Raw genomic sequence first — 17503 nt, 5'->3', positions numbered from 1 at the left:
ACTTGAAGTTGTCCCAGAAGCTCCTTACACTATCTTCATATTTTTGGATTCTTTTTTCTTTCAGCTCTTCTGATTGGGTGGTTTGTGTTTCCTCATATTCCAAATCATTCATTTAATTCTCAGAATCCTCTACTCCACTGTAGAATCCCTGTAAATTATTCTTTTAGTAAGTAGTGCTTAATGTCTGACTGGCCCTTTTTCATGTCTTTGATGTTCTCGCTAGGGTTTTGAAAATTCTCACTAAGATGCTTGAAAGTCTCACTAAGTCCCTTGAAACTCTCATTAAGATCCTTGAGCAATGTTATAACCATTGTTTTGAACTCTGTATCTGGTAGTTTGGTTGCTTTCATTTCATTTCATTTCATTTCATTTCATTTCATTTATTTCTGTTTCTGGAGACTTCTTCTGCTCTTTCATTTGTGACATGTTTCTTTGTCTCCACATTTTGGCTGCTTCCTGGTGTTTGTTTCTGTGTATTAGGTAGAGCTGCTATGTCTCCTGGAATTGGTAGAGTGGCCTTGTGTAGTAGGTGTTCTGTTGGGTCCATAGTTGGGCCACTCAGCAGGAGCTACAGAGTAATTTGCAGATAGCTGCTACTTGTACTGGGTTTGGAAATGCCCAAGCAATGCCGAGGCTGGTGCTAGTGCTGGGTCTTGGACCTGTTAATGAAAGGTATGGGGCATGCTAAGGTTAAGATGCCAGCAGCTGCTTGTTTGAGAGATTTTAGGAAAGTCTGTAACCTGAACCAGGACAGGCCATTCATATGTAATAGCCACTGCAAACAACTTGGGTGGGGCTGTAACTGGGTGGGGTGTCAGGGAATCACCAGGGGCAGCAAACAATGTGAGACAAGATATGGCTGCTGGTCAGTTCTGTGAGTTGGAGGCAGGTCCCGGCACAGGAACAATGAACCCTGTGAGATCTCCTGTCTGGGAGAAAGCTGTCCCTGAATTCCTGCTCTGATGCCAGATAATCTAGTTCCTCCCCATATATCCCTGGATCCCCCAAAGCTGCCACCCCAGTGCTGGAGCCCAGAGGGATTGAGTCAGAGTAAGTCTGTGTTCTGTCCCTTTAAGAGGAACTGCATGGGTCTCCAGCAGCCTCCATGCCACTCAGTCACAATCCCCATTCGTTTTTATATCCCAAAGTTATGAGAACTTCTCTTCATAGCTCTGGAACCCTGGCTGGGGGTCTGGAACCCCCTGCTTCTCACCTGAGACCTCTGCAGCAGAGATATCCCTCCCTATTAAACACACCACACGTGAGTATCGAATCAGTCTGCTCCATGCTTCCACCCCTCCTACCAGCCTCCATGTACTTCTCCTTTACTCCTCTAGCTGTATAACTTCTACTCAGCCAGATTTCAGGTTCTGAATGATGGTTGCTCTGTATTTTAGTTGTAATTTTGATGTGGTTGTGGGAGGTGGCAAGTACCAATGGTTACTTTACATTGTTATCTTGGTTCTCTCTCTTATTTAGAATTATTAAAGTTTTAGTGTAATACCTGTAATTTCCACTTGAATCATATTTTGTATGATATTCCTATTGATATTCATTTTTTTTAGGAGGGGTAAAAATGCATGAAAATGCTCGTAATCATAGTTGATATTCCATTTCCCTCCACAATGGGACTTATTGTTACATAGATTTTTATACTATCCTATATAATAAAGAGGTAATATGCAAACTAACCCTCATGCCCTCACAAGATGGCTGCCTAAGACCAGGCCAGCAGGTGAGTTAGTGAGGGACAACCAAATGACTGAACAAACAGGCTGCTTGGGGTGACCAGGCTTTCAGGGGGGGAAGTTGGGGGCAACCAGGCCAGCAAGGGGAGCAGCTGGGGGTGACCAGGCCAACAGAGGGGTCAATTTGTTCTAGGCCGGTTGGGGGGGGGGGGGGCAATTAGGGGTGATCAGGATGGGGGCTGCAGTTAGGGGTGACCTGGTTGGCAGTGGGGGCAGTAAGGAGTGATCAGGCCAGCATGCAGAGGCGTGAGGGGTGATCAGGCAGGCAGGGGTTGGGGCAATTAGGGACAACCAGGCAGGCAGATAGGTGAGCCAATAGGAGCCAGCAGTCCAGAATTTTGAGAGGGATGTCCGACTGCTGGATTAGCCCCAATGCCTGGGATCAGGCCTAAAACAGCAGCTGGACATTCCCCAAGGGGTCCCGGATTGAGGAGGGTGCAAGCTGGGCTGAGGGGACAGCCCACCGGTGCACGAATTTCATGCACCGAGCCTCTAGATCAATAACTGTAAAAATACTTATTTACACTTTAAATAAAATTAAGATCTTTCACACCTAAGATCATTATTATCTATCTATACTATCTATACTAATAAAAGGATAATATGCTAAAGAGACGTTCCAGATGTCCTTCCGGACAAAGCCATAGTGGCAGAGCCAAGACATAGGCGGTTAGAGGCAATAAGACCAGGACGAAAGGGCAGTTGGGGGTGATCAGGCTGGCGGGTGGTGGGGAATTGGGTGTGAGCAGGTAGGTAGGGGGGCAGTTGGGAGGTAAGAAGGTGGTGTGTGGGGAAATTGGGGGTGAACAGGCTGGCAGGGATGGGTAGTTGGGGGTGAAAAGGCCATTGGGAGGGATGTTGGGGGCTGCAGGTTGGCAGGGGTAGCTGTTGGGGGCGAGGCCATTGGTGGGGGGGCATTGGGGGCAATCAGGCCAGCAGGGGGGGCAGTTGGGGGATTGAAGACTCACGGGGGGCAGATGGGGCAATCAGTCCAGCGGGAAGGGGGGCGATCAGGCCTGCAGGGGTGCATTAGGGTGATCAGGCTGCAAGAGGGCAGTTGGGGGCAATCAGGCTTTCAGAAAGAGTGATTAGGGGCCATCAGGCAGGTTAGAAGCCAGTGGTCCCGGATTGTGAGAGAGCAGTCTGACATTCTCTGAAGGGTCCCAGATTGGAGATAGAGCAGGCTGGGCTGAGGGACATTTCCCATGCATGAACATCGTGCACCAGGGCCACTAGTCCTATATAATAAAAGCCTAATATGCTAAGTGTCCAGTCATCTGTTCAACCAATCCAAGTATAATATGCTAATGATTTGCTAAGGCCTCTCAACCTCTTGCTATGACCACCAGGAGGTAGACAATCAACTAGTCACTGATCACATTCTGACCAATAGGTTAGCTTGCTGCTGGGGTCTGGCTGATAGGGACTGAGTGAGATGGTCGGGACACATCCTGGAGCCCTCCCATGGTTCCTCCCTGGCCCCAGATCATGCACAGCTGGGGTACCTTGGACTGGCCTGCCCCCTGTCACAATCCAAGACCTCTTAGGGGATGTCAGAGAATTGGTTTCAGCCCAACAGTGGAACAGCTAGTTGCTATGATGTGCACTTACCACAAGAGGGCAGATGCCTAACGTAGGAGCTGCCCCCAGGTGTCTGTGCACTCCCACAGGGGGAGCACCGCTCAGCCAGAAGCTAGGCTCATGGCTGGCGAGCATAGCAGGGGTGGGAGCCTTTCCCGCTTCCATGGCAGTATTAAGGATGTCCGGGGGGAGCAGGCCTAAGCCGTCAGCTGGACATCCCCCAAGGGCTCCAGGACTGTGAGTGGGAACAGGCCAGGCTGAGGGACTCCTGAGTTCACGAATTTCATGCACTGGGCCTGTATATACATAAAAAGCCAGTGACCGTAGCGCTGTAATAATTGTAACGACCAGTCGCTATGACGCCCACTGTGGCCAACATAATGGCCTGATCAGGGGGTGAGGACTGACAGCCATGCAGTCCCTCCCCCCATGCCAGCCTGTCCCCTTTTCCCTCTTCCATCCCACTTCCTATTGGCTACTCCATCACTATAGATCTGCAGCCCCTCCCCATGGCTGGCGTGCCTCCAATTGGCCCCCCAATCCCAACTGGGAATGGGGCATGCCAGCCAATCGCCCGCAGCCCCTCCCCCCAGCCATTCAACCTCCCACCATTTCCTTATCCCAAGAGTCCCAGACCCAATCCACCCCAATTGGGGTCAGGCCGGCTAGACCCCACCTGTGCACAAATTCGTGCACTGGGCCTCTAGTATATATACAAAAGACTAAGTGACCGTCTGACTGTGTGGTACATATGAAACACACCAACTACCAGGAGGCAGATGCTCAATGCAGGAGCTGTCAAGCTGTGGTGACTTGGCAGCGGCGGTTCTTGGGTGACACAACCTGGAACCAGAGAGGAGGGAACCTGATTCCTCACAGGGCTACATGATTCCACCTTCAGCTGTGGGTTATGTTATTGCTGAGACACTATTGGTCCTGCATCCATTTCCTTTCAATGTGCACAAATCTGTGCCCAGGGCCACTAATACTTAATAATACTACTCCTAGTTTGACTTTGCATAAATCTGTTGCTAAGGCAGTTAATGTCTTAAGCCATCTCTCGGAACTACTAAAGCTCTAAAAGTGAAAAAGGTTCAGAATCTAACATTTGGCTGTTATTTTATTTTTTTACTATTACATGCTAACTTCTAAGAAGTTAACCTTATGTAAGAATAATTTTAGAGTTATAGAAATACTGTAAAGATAGCACAAAGAATTCCCATACACTTCATATACATTGGCTATTATATTTAGTAAGTCTGAAGTACATTATTTAATCAAATGACAGAAAGATGAATATTTCCAAAGAAGATAAATATATATGTGGGACAAAATGCTATATAGAAAGACAATTACTTTTATCTTTAGAATAATTAACAAAATTTCCAAAGGCAAAAATATTTTTAAAACTGTTTCACATATACAAATATAAAAGATATGACAAATCTAAGGAGGTTCAATATTATGGAGTTCAGAATGTGTCCTATTTCATAGACAAACTAATAAAAAGGCAAATATTAAACCCACTTTATAGTAAATCCCTAAAATTTAACTTATAAGATAATTTATATATATTCCCCAAAATATCAATTGAAACCTAAAGTGAATGACCAAATCTAACAAATAAATAATTAAAACACTTAAAAAAAAAAAGAAACATTAAAAACAAATTAAATTTTATAAAGAAAAAAGAAACTAATAAAAACCTGTGGTATGGTGGATAGGATGACAGTATTCTCAGCAGGGACTGGCAGGACAGGGATCACAGGGACAGTGGGAGAAGAGAGAGGTACAGCTTCTGTTGGCTAAAAATCATCAATGACAAAAAATCAGGAAAAATATCAAAATAAAAAGGAATCACATAACAGAAAGCTTTGTCATAATTATAGTTTTCAGAATGAACTGAAAAATAGGTAAAATATTAATATATTATCTCAATTTGAATGAGAAAATGATTTCAAGAAAGTATTTCATTAATAATTATAACACAAATATTTTAATTATTCTGTAGTTAAAATGAGTGACTACTCCTTCGATGTTTAAATGAAAATAAGAAAAGATAATAACTCGTAATGTTCCTCTTCAAAGCTACAAGACACTAACTTTAGAGACAGACTACAAAATATATTTCTAGCATCCAGAATATATTTGACTACTTTCCTCCTTGTATTCAAAGAATCAAAAGTAATTCCATTAGCCTATCAGGTAGATAATTGGGCCTTACAAATCCACAGACAAAAAATTCAAAAGACCTAAAAATTGAATCTGTGTAACTTAAACGAATCTGTGCTATTAACCTCTATTATCAAGAACCTGCCTGTAAAGTCATTAATGCAACTAGCATTCACTGAGTATCTTATTATATGCTAGACATATTTTGGGAAAAATGAAAAAAGAAGTGGGAACTCTAGTGATGTATTTAAAATATAAAGCTTTGATATTTATACTAAACTAGTGGCCTGGTGAATGAAATCCATTCACTTGGTGGTGGTGGGATCCCCAGCCTGGCCTGTGCCCTGTCACACTGTCACAGACCCACGATCCATCCCCCGAAAGAGGTAGGCCCCACCCACCCATCTGGGGCTCATGTATGGATTGCCCCAAAGAGGTAGGCCAGCCCCTTCCCTGATGCCGTCAGTCCCTGCCCACCTGTGCCTGCAGCCTCCTGCTGATTAGTAGTTACACATGAGGGTGTCCCAACCATTTTCATATTACCCTTTTATTAGTATAGATTATTCTATCTGACTTGATTCAATTATTTAAAAAAATATATAACTGGAACACAGAAAGGTGTTTTCTAACAAGTTCCAAACCCTATAAATAGAATTAATTCATAAATATTTGCTATATCAATGACATATTCTATAAGTATAAAAACATTAATATTAAATCAATAAGATGACAATATACATTAAGAGACTTAAAACAGAAAGAAAACAAATTGCTCAACTTTAAACTATGCTTTTCCTCATTGATAAAAAATACAAAATGAAATTACAATATCTACTTTCTCTATCAGGCAATGAAAATTTATAAAAAATGTATGAAGTCTCTTCAATAAGGTGTTGAGACACTGGATATCCACATGCAAAAAAAAAAGTTAAAACTAATGGAACATTAATCAACAGCCTAAATATAAGTCATAAAACCATAAAACTCGTAGAAGAAGACGGGGGTAAATTTTCATGATCTTGGATTTGACAACTGATTCTTAAATATGACCATTAAAAAACCATAAGTGATGAAAACAAATTAGGATTTAATCAAAATTAAAACTTCTTATATACCAAAGAGCATTATCAAGAAAGTGAAAAGACAACCTACAGAATGGGAGAAAATCTTTGCAAATCATACATCCAATGAAGGTTTGATATCCAGAAAATACTAAAAACGCCAACTCAACAACAACAAAACAATTTAAAAAATGGGCAAAGGACCTAAACAGACATTTCCCTAAAAAAAAGCTATATAAATGGCCAATAAGCACATGAAAAACATCACTATTTACTAGAGATGTGCAAATCAAAGTTACAGTATCACTTCACACCTACGAGAAGGCTGTAATAAAAAAGGGAAAACTGAAAGAAAAAGTAGTAAGTGTTGATGAGAATGTGCAAAACTGGAACCCGCAAAAACTGCTGGTAGGAAAGGAATAGAGTGCATACTCTGTGGGAAAACACTTTGGCAGTTCCTCAAAAAATGAACCATAAGACGACTATATGACCCAGCTAATCTATTCTTAAGTATATGCTCAATAGAACTAACAACAGGGAACTGGATACTTACACCAACGTTCAATGATGCATTATTCAAAACAGTCAAAAGGTGGAAACAGCCCTATCTGGTTTGGTTTAGTAGATAGAACATTGGGCTGTGGACTGAAGGGTCCCAGGTTGGATTCTGGTCAAGGGCATGTACCTTGGTTGCAGGCATATCGTCAGAGGGGGGTGTGCAGGAGGCAGCTGATAGATGTTTCTCTGTCATCGAAGTTTATAACTCTCTATCCCTCTCCCTTCCTCACTGTAAAAAATGAATAATAATAATAATAATAATAATAATAATAATAATAAAAGGTGGAAACAACCCAAATGTCCACCAACAGATGAATGGATAAAGGAAATGTGGTACTTGCATTAAATGGATATTATTCATCCATAAAAAGTAAAATTCTGATATATGCTACAATATGGATTACTCTTGAAAACATTATGCTAAGTGAAATTAATCAGCTACAAAAGGACAATATTGTATGATTCCACTTATATGAAATACTTACATCAGATACATCCAGAGAAAGAAAGGAGAAGTTATGGGGGCACAGGGAATCATTGCCTTATGGTTACATATTTTGTTTGATGTGATAAAAACAATTTTGGAAATAGTGATTACTGCATAACACTGGGAATATAATTAATGCCACAGAACTGTTCAGTTAAAACTCATTAAAATGGCAAATTTTGTTACATATATTTTACCACAATAAAGAAATTAAAAAAAAAGTTTAATACATCGGAACAAGTACTCTCTCACACTGCCCTTGGAAATGTAAATCCATACAAACTTTACAAAAACCAACTCAGCAGTAATTGTCTATAGCCATAAAAATACCTAACCTCTCTGACATAGTAATTCTGAAAATCTATCCTCAAGGGAATAATTTAAAAAGCAAGTATTTTAGCCGAAACCAGTTTGGCTCAGTGACGGCCTGCGGATTGAAAGGTCCCAGGTTCGATTCCGGTCAAGGGCATGTACCTTGGCTGCAGGCAGCTGATCGATGATTCTCTCATTGATGTTTCTAACTCTCTATCCCTCTCTCTTACTCTCTGTAAAAAATTAATAATCTATATATATACACACATATATACATATATATGTGTACGTGTGTGTGTGTGTGTGTGTGTGTGTATATATATATATATATATATATATATATATATATATATATATATATATAAAGCAAGTATTTTTAATACTCTCAATATATTCTCTTGAGCACGGTTTATTCTTGGGGAAACGTGGAATATCCTAAATATCCAAAGATGTTGAAATGGTTAAGTAAATAATGATAATTATATAAGATGAAATAAATATCAGGCAACAAGGATAAATCATCTGTAAAAACAGTTTGTAAGTCATATGGAATACTGCCAATGACATGACATAAAACAAAAAAGGAAAAATGAAAAGTGTAAACATATGGAAATAAATGTATGAAAAGTTAACCTCTGGGGGCAGGATTACAAGTACCTTCCCTTCCCCTTGCCTCATTCACACTAGAGGCCAGGTGCACAAATCGTGCACGAGTCCGGTCCGGCTGGCCGCAGGGAGGGAGGATGATGTAGGAGGTTGGTCGTCGGCCCTGCCCCTGATCAGACTGGTTGGCTGGCCACAGTGTGCATCATAGTGACCGGCCATTCTGGTCACTTGGCTTTAATATATATAGATTCTACTTTCCTAATTGTCAACAATAAAATACACAATGATATTATAATGCAGTGTGAGAAATGGAAGACCCACTGATCATATCAAGAAAAAATCAATTATGATCGTTTACCATCCAATTCTCTAAAAAATAAAAGGAAAACCTATTTCACATGAATTGTTCTAAAAGATGCTAACAAATTTCAGTGATATGTAGGACTTTTAGAGATGAAGAGTAGGGATCAAGTTCATTTTACAACTGAGGTTCAGCTCACAAAAGGGAAGCTGTAAAGAATTAGGAAAAGAATTGCTGGACTAATGTTATTGGATTTCTTATTTCCCGTAAAAAGAGATTTTTAGCAACTACAATAGATTTTGTTTCCTTTCTTTATTTCTGAGTACCCTTTTTAAAAAACCCTGAAATTTACACAATCTTAACCCACTTTGTTCTCTATAGGGCACTAAGCAAGTACTTTGAAAAAGAACTTATGTCCCTGCCTCTAATTTAAGAAAGGCAAATACTGCTGAGAAAGTCTACAAAAAATAACTGCCAATAAATGGCTAATTATTTTGTATCTACAATTTGGTAATAGAAAAAAAAATTGCTTGGTCCTAAACCAGATTTCAGAGTAAAATGTAAATCTTGGGCTATAGTGCCTTCTGGCATACTTAACTGCAATCACAGCATGGTCTTCAGATCATTAATGCATTTTGATATAATCAAAACGTATTCATATTTCACAATAAACACAAATTAAGCATATAAAACAACAACAAACAATTGCCATATCAACACATGCATTTCCTAGTCACAGCTGATAATCAATTGAGGTAACAGAGATTTACAAAACAACAAAGTAATTTTCTTTTTTTTCTTTCTTTTTTCTTTTAACAACAAAGTAATTTTCATTTGAAACAAAATTACAGCCTTAAACAATAAATAATCAAATGAAGGTTAAATGAGGAACAGTACAGATATTTAATCATTAAAAATTTCAATGCAGGATTAACAGTATGGTAAAATTTTGGGGAGCTGTATAAGAAGATTCTAAATTAGAAAATGACAAATTTAAGATTCTAATATAAATAATGAGACCGCAATATACACTGACCATTATATTTGGGTCATTACAGAAAAGGAGACATTTCAGCATAAGCTTTTTAAACTTGAAAAATCTTAGATACATATTTCATTAGACAATAGTGACAACAGTCATCATTCTCTTCCTGTTCCATCTGTATCACTCAATAAGATCATCTCCAAGATTAAAAAAAAAATCTTGACCAGGTGACTAACAACTGTCTCAGTTGTTTCTATCCATAGCAACACCATGGAATCATTATCCTCCGATGTTGCCTTCAGAGACTTGTTTCCATGACAACAGTGGCTATATAATATTAACACTGCCTCAAAGAACATTGCAGAAAATTGTAAATTCTTGTAAAATAACTTATTGTTCATATTTTAAAAGTATTTTTTAAAACCAGTATTCAAATTGACAGCTTTTTGAAAAATGCTGAAACTGATTATTAGATTCTAATTTTCTTCATATATTTATATTTCAAATTTAATGAGACCTTAAAATTCTGAAATTAGCTTTTAAAATGTAATAGATTTTCATAAAAGTGGTCTGATGCCTCATTAGGTACAGCCAGGTACATAACGTGTATTGCACATCTACATTTATGACTATGCAGCACTCTCTTTCACTTCTATTCACTCAACAATAAAAAAAAAAAAAAAAGGTATTTTAAGTGTATCTACCTGGATTAAATCTCTTTCTGTCTAATATAGTTAAAGTGGTTTTCATTCAGGGTGGGGCAAAATGGGTTTACAGTTATTCATATGGAAAAAATACAGTAATTAATAAATAATACAAGAATATACTGTTTTGCATATTCACAACTGTAATCTACTTTTGCCCCACACTGTATATGCATAATGAATACTGACTGATATAGGAAGATACAGAAGGGACAAATGACAGGTTGCCTAATAATCCATCCTAGAGGGGACAGTGGTTTAAACCAAATGGTGGTCATGGTGAAAACGGACATGAATAGGCAAATTAAGATAGATTTTGAATATATAATTTGTGTATCTGGTGACTGATGGGAAGTAGGGAGTGAGGCAGGACTATTAAGAATAATATCCACAATAGCCACTAAAAATTATGTTACACATCATAGTTAGACCCAAGTATAAAAGATCTGCAAAGCTATCTAAAAAACACTTAATATTTTTTCTCACTAAATGATTTATTGAAATAATTTTCATAGCATAAAATGAAACTCTAAAAGATAACTGAAACTGTACTATCTTATATTAACATATTACATAAATGGGGTAAACTGAGCTTAGGATATATATATATATATATATATATATATATATAAATCAATAAGGTCTAAAGAAATATATATTCATAGAAAATGAAATATAGGAATTAGAAAATCTTTTATGAATACATTAGGTAATAAGGTGAGTAATTACCCATGCGTAACTATTGTCAGTAAGAACCTTATTTTGTTTTTGTACAGTATAGTTATTCTTTTTAAAAGTATTTTTATTGATTTTAGAGAGGAAGGGAAAGGGAGAGAAAGATGGAAACATCAAAGACGAGAATCATTGATATGCTGCCTTCTGCACGCCCCACATAGGGGTTCAAGCCCACAACCCGGGCATGTGCCCTTGACTGGGAATCGAACTGTGACCTTCTGGTTCATAGGTTGACGCTTAAACACTGAGCCAAGCTGGCTGGGCTGCATAGTTAATAGTCTTAATCCAAATTCCTTTGTTTAAATATCTATTATGCTGTAGTGAGACATGTTTCTCTGATATAAAGTCAAAGAAGTTATCTGAGAGGGACGGTGAAACGAGGGAGGAAAAAAAAATCCGTGAGCCTTTTGCATGTTTACAGAAGGATAAAATACAGCACAGTAGATATATCAAAACTCTGCTTGAAAGTCATTGTACTCAGCAGGGGTCCAGTACTATAAGATAAAGGGTTTTTTCATTGTTTAAATCTGTTTCTTATTTGCCTCAAATGCCCTTTTACCAAAGTTACTGCAAATAAATACCATCAATATAAGCTGGTGCAGTGGGGGAAAAAGAAAAAGAAAACATGTGCCCTGGGCGTCTAGTCATATTATAAAAACACTAGAGGCCGAGTGCATTAAAATTCACGCACTGGAGCAGGGTGGGGGGGATCCCTCAGCCCAGCCTGCCCCCTCTCAGTCTGGGAGCCGTCAGGGGGAGGGGGTGACCCGGTGATCAGGGGAAGGCCATGCACCATCACATCTCTGCTGCTGCCACTGACGGCAGCGCAAGCCTCAGCTGGCCCTGGTTACCTGAGCCTTGGGCGGCCCTGGGCGGCTGGGCAGCTGCCATCCAAGGCTTACCTGCGGGGCCTGGGGAACTCCAGAGGCAGGTGCCCAGAGCAGCCAGGCCTACCCCGAGGTGGGCCCAGCCTTGTGGTGCGCCTGCCACCCCAGCAGGGCTGAGGGGACTGGGCACTGCCATATCGTGGCTGTGGGCGCCCCCATCTTTGAGGGCATAGCATTCAATTAGCATATTCCCTCCTTATTGGCTGTGGGTGCTGCCATCTTTGCAATGGCATGAGGGTCAATTAGCATAATCCCTCTTTATTATATAGATTAAAATGCGTACCTATAGACTAATATGATTCAAGGAAAAAAAACACAAAGTCATTATATGACAACTCAAAGCAAAAGGAATGTTAAGTGTCTAAAGCACATGTGTCAAACACAAGGCCCGCGGGCCAAATCCAGCCCACCAGGCCTTGCAATGTGGCCCGCACCGCGCTGTCATCACTGCACTCCGCTGTCAGTTTATGACATTGTCAGTTTATGACTGTTCAGTAAACCATTCGGCCCGCGATTTAGGCTGGATTTTAGATTTTGGCCCCTTCTCTGATTGAGTTCGACACCCCTAGTCTAAAGTATGAGAATTTAATACCAGCAAAGAATGATTTGATAATTTTAGAAAGAGTTTTGGTTTTTAAAATGTCAAGATAACAAGAGATGCAGCCTCTGCCAACCAAGGGGCAACAGATGAGTTTCCAGAAGCCATTAAGAAAATCACTGAAGAGAAAAGATTTGCTTGAACAGGTTTTTAATAGAGACAATAGTATTCTGGGGGGGAAAAAAATGCCACAAAGCACATTTATTAGTAAGGGAGAAAAAAGCAAACACAGGATTTAAGGCAGGAGGGGATAGACTAATCCTATCTTTTTTTGCAAATGCCGTTGGGTTTATAATCATGACTGCCCTCATCTATAAATTTACTAGCTCTCAGACATTGAAGGAAAAAAAAAATACCAACTGCCAGTCTTTAGTATGTATCGAATACAATAAGAAAGCCCGCACAAGAACGCTTTTCTGGATTGGTTCCATTGATGCTTTGTCCCTGAAGTGAGGTGGTACATTGCCAGTAAGGGACTGCTTCTTAAAATTATTTTGAAATTAAACAATGAACTTGGCCATCCAGAACCACATGAGTTTAATACTGAAGGCAGTGAAGTGGTCTACTTGCTCCCAAACATTTGTCTCTCTAATTCAGTCTCTGGATCAGGAGTCATAAGGACCTTTAAGGATCATTATACTCTATGAAAAAGATTGTCAATGCTATGAAAGAGAACCACAAAAGAAAGAATACCCTGAAAGTCTGAAGGACTGCAGATGCCCTCACTGATCAGTAAAGAGCTGTGAAATCCACCAAGCCTGAAACAATTCCTGCTGGAGAAAATTGTGTCCAGATGTTATGTATGACTTTACAGGTTTTACAACAAAGTCAATCAAGGAAACCAAAAAAGAGATTGTGGATATAACAAAACAAAAAAAAATGCTGATGCAGATGAGTGCTTCTGAATCAGTACCAGACAACAAGGAAGACAATGAAGAAGCAGTACCAGAAAACAAACTGATATTAGACAATCTAGCAAAAGGTTTCAATCATTCAAGAGTGCTTTAGACTTATTTTAAGACACATACCTTTCTATGATACGGGCATTGAAAATAAAGCAAATAGTAGAGAAGAACTGGCATCATATAGAAAAATTTTCAGATAAATGAAAAAGCAAAAAAAAATTACCATGTATTTCCAGTTATATCATATGCCTGCCTCCCTCCCTTTCCACTTTCTCCATCTTTCCTGCTTCTGCCACCTGAGGCAGCAAGACCAACCCCTCCTCTTCCTTCTCCTCAGTTTACTCAAAATGAAGATGAGGATGAAGATCTTTATAATGATCCATTCCCACTTAATAAATAGGCAATCATCATGCAGTACAATTAAACTACCTGTTATGTGTCTTCTCCTGATCTAATAACTATGGTAAGAATATCAAATAAATATGATAAGAATATTTTGAGACATTGTGTGTAGTCGTTGTCATTGTCGTCTCCTAAGTATTCATTATGTAGAATATCATGTGCATGATTTGATGAAAGTGGATAGCTTATCCTCTCCCTCATCATCGTCATCCTATGAGTATTCATCATGTGCATGATTTGCATGAAAGTGGATAGCCTATCCTTACACCCTAATAGACAAATAGACTGAATGGCAGAACAACCAACCAACCAGTCGCTATGATGTGTGCTAACCACCTGGGGGTGTGCGCGGACCATGGTGGGCGTTGGCAGCAGGCAGCAGAGTATAGAACATAGTGGCATAGGCCACGGTGGGATGGTAGAGCAGGTGAGTGGGGGCACCAGACAAGGCAGGGTGCCGGTCACTTTCAACAGGGTGAGCCTTTGGTGGTTACTGAAAATTCTTTCCTCCTCTGTGCTGCAGTCCCGCACAGCACTCACACCTACTGCCAACACCGGCCCTGCTCACACCCTCAGGTGATGCCAAAGCTGCTGCTCGCACCCAATACCGGCGCCTGGGGCCAGTCCCAATTGCTCAGTGCCATCAGGGGATGCGAGTGGTGGCTGCTGGCCCTGATTGCACCTCAGGGCTTCTCCACCTCCCCCTGCTCCTGAGGGGCGATTGGGACAGCAGCTACCACTCACACCCACTGCTGGCACCGGCCCCAATCGCTCTGCACTGTCAGCAGGTGCAAGTGGGGCCAGCACTGTCAGTGTGTGGGAGTGGGGATGGCAGACAGGGTACCAGGAGCTGCAGTGGGAAGGCATGGATGGGGGCGCAGAGGACAGGCTGAGACCTGACCCTGTGTCCACCGCAGCATTGAGGCCCACAGTTCCTTTCAAGGTGCATGAATTCGTGCACTGGGCCTCTAATTTAATATAAATTTAATAATTTGATAGTTTTCTTACTGTTTTATAGCACTGCTTTCAAAGAAATATTTTACTGTTAGTATGCCTCTCTTGTAACTGGAGAAACTGCCTATCAACCTATTATTACAGACTAGAGGCTCAGTGCATGACATTCGTGCACTTGGGGGGTGTCCACTCAGCCTGGCCTGCGCCTTTAGCAGTCTGGGAGGCCTTGGGGGATGTCTGACTGACGGCTTAGGCCCTCTCCCCGAAGTTGAACACCTTTAACACTGCCATGGAAGCAGGAGAGGCTCCTGCCACCTCCGCTGCACTAACAAGCCGTCAGTCCAGCTTGTGGGTGAGTAGTGCTCCCCCTATGGGAGCACACTGATTACCAGGGAGCAGCTCCTGCGTCTGCCCACTGGTGGTCAGTGCTCATCATAATGACTGGTTGTTCCTCCATTCAGTTGTATTATTATATAGGATAAGTGGTTTCTTTTTTCAAAAAGTAACAAATTTTATAATACTGTATTATGAATATGATTGTAATACTGTATGTCATAAATACTTTATAACAATTCATTCATTGATGTACAGGCTAGGCTACCATGAAGTATCATATCTAATATACTAGGCCAGTGGTCGGCAAACTCATTAGTCAAGAGAGCCAAATATCAACAGTACAACAACTGAAATTTCTTTTCAGAGCCTAATTTTTAAAATTTAAACTTCTTCTAGTGCCACTTCTTCAAAATAGATTTGCCCAGGCCGTGTTATTTTGTGGAAGAGCTATACTCAAGGGGCCAAAGAGATGCAAGTGGCTCATGAGCCGCAGTTTGCCTACCATGGCACTAGGCTACAAAAAAGCAACCATACTGCTGCTTCTTTGTTATACCTATAAATAAATATAAATTTCTTTCTCAAATTATCTTTTTATTTTTTGATGTCAAGTGTTAATAATACATATAACGACTACAGTAATTTGTATCATATATTAGATAATATTGATGTAGATACAGACAGATGATTTATGTTATAAATTATGTAAACTTACAGTATTGATAAATACAGTAGTACAGTGCTATAAATGAACTTTCTTTTCCTTATGATTTTCTTAATAACATTTCTCTAGCTTACTTAATTGTAAGAATACAGAATATATATAACATACAAAATATATGTTAACCAACTGTTTGTTATGTAGGACTTCAGTTCAACAGCAGGCTATTAGTAGTTCAGTTTTCATAGAGTCAAAATTTATACACAAATATTTAAATGCATAGAGGGCTGGTTTCCCTAAGCTACATGTTATTCAAGGGTCAACTTTAATTTATAGTTGTACAAGTGGTGAAAAGTGGTCATAAATATATCCTGAATTAGACTCAATAGGATTTACTATTAGACTGAATGCAGAGCTAAGGAAATAGGAATAGAAGATGATCCAAGCATTATTGTCTTCAGCATCTCAGTAAATGGTACACTGCAGGCCAGCCACGCCCCCACAGCGACCCAAACAGAGGCCCTGGTATCTGGGATTTATTTATCTTCTACAATCGAAACTTTGTAGCCTGGAGCGGAGCCAAGCCTCCTGCTTGCTCCATGGTGGCAGCCATTTCTGTTTGGATTTATTTATCTGGGCAGTTGGGAGCCAGTAGTCCTGGATTGGAGAGGGTACAGACTGGGCTGAGGGACACCCCCTCTCCATGCATGAATTTCATGCACCAGGCCTCTAGTGTGAGTATAAAAAGAGACATTTAAGGACTGAGCCCTTATTAACATCAGTAGAAAGTGCAGGAATATATTGCAAAGGAAACGAGGTTGGGAGAATATAAAAGTGGTGTCAAAAGAGTAAAGAATTTAAAGGAGATATTAGTCAATTGTGTAAGAACTGGGATTAAATAAAATGAAGATTAAAATAATAAAGATTATTTTATTAATACTAATAAAAATAAAATGAAGATGATTGGATTTGATAATCTACATAACAAAAGAGGTTTCTTTTGGTTGGTTATTTTAATGAGAGGTATTATAGCAGTATGTATGATGATGAGAATGATCCAGTATACAGGGAAACATAGATAATGCAGAAGAGAGAATTTCAAAAGTCCCTGAATAGTCAAAGGGCCTATGCTCTAATAGAGAAGCGAAGGGGGAGCTTTGGGAACACAGATGTATAATTTATTTTAACAGGCCCAAATACAGAGTAAGACAATCAATTGAGAATGAGGGCCAGAAAACAGGTATTCGATGTGCTGCTTTGCCAGTGTGCAAGAGGCAGAGCAGATGTGCAATCAGTAAGGTTGGATCTTACCAATGAAGTGACAGAAGGGCAAAGAGAGCTGATATTACAAAAGACAGTGTTTATAGTCATGGACCAAGGAATCTGAGCAAGGAAAGGAGGCAAGTAGGAGTACAAAAGAAATGATAAACAATAAACAGTTGAGCTGGAGGTCTTTAGAGGGTATATATATCGATAAAGAAAATCTTGACAGTAGGGGAAGTGAGCTGAAAAG

At 40.0% G+C, this 17503-nt stretch overlaps 1 protein-coding gene across 10 annotated transcripts in view; it reads right to left on the bottom strand.

Annotated features, from left to right (window-relative positions):
• Positions 1 to 17503, bottom strand: part of DLG1 (discs large MAGUK scaffold protein 1) — a 237004-nt gene that overhangs the window by 147207 nt on the left and 72294 nt on the right. For 7 of the 10 annotated variants that reach the window (XM_084871554.1, XM_084871550.1, XM_084871555.1 and 4 more), the window contains one exon: positions 5036 to 5134. The exons of the other annotated variants lie outside the window; for them this stretch is intronic. In XM_084871554.1, the coding sequence (XP_084727680.1) occupies positions 5036 to 5134 (99 nt within the window). The remainder of the gene's footprint in view (positions 1 to 5035; positions 5135 to 17503) is intronic. 10 annotated transcript variants of the gene reach the window in all.

Source organism: Pipistrellus hanaki, assembly GCF_964339955.1.
Source record: "Pipistrellus hanaki genome assembly, chromosome: 2".
In the NCBI taxonomy this organism is placed as follows: Eukaryota; Metazoa; Chordata; class Mammalia; order Chiroptera; family Vespertilionidae; genus Pipistrellus; species Pipistrellus hanaki.
This window is presented reverse-complemented; position numbering and strand designations above follow the sequence as displayed.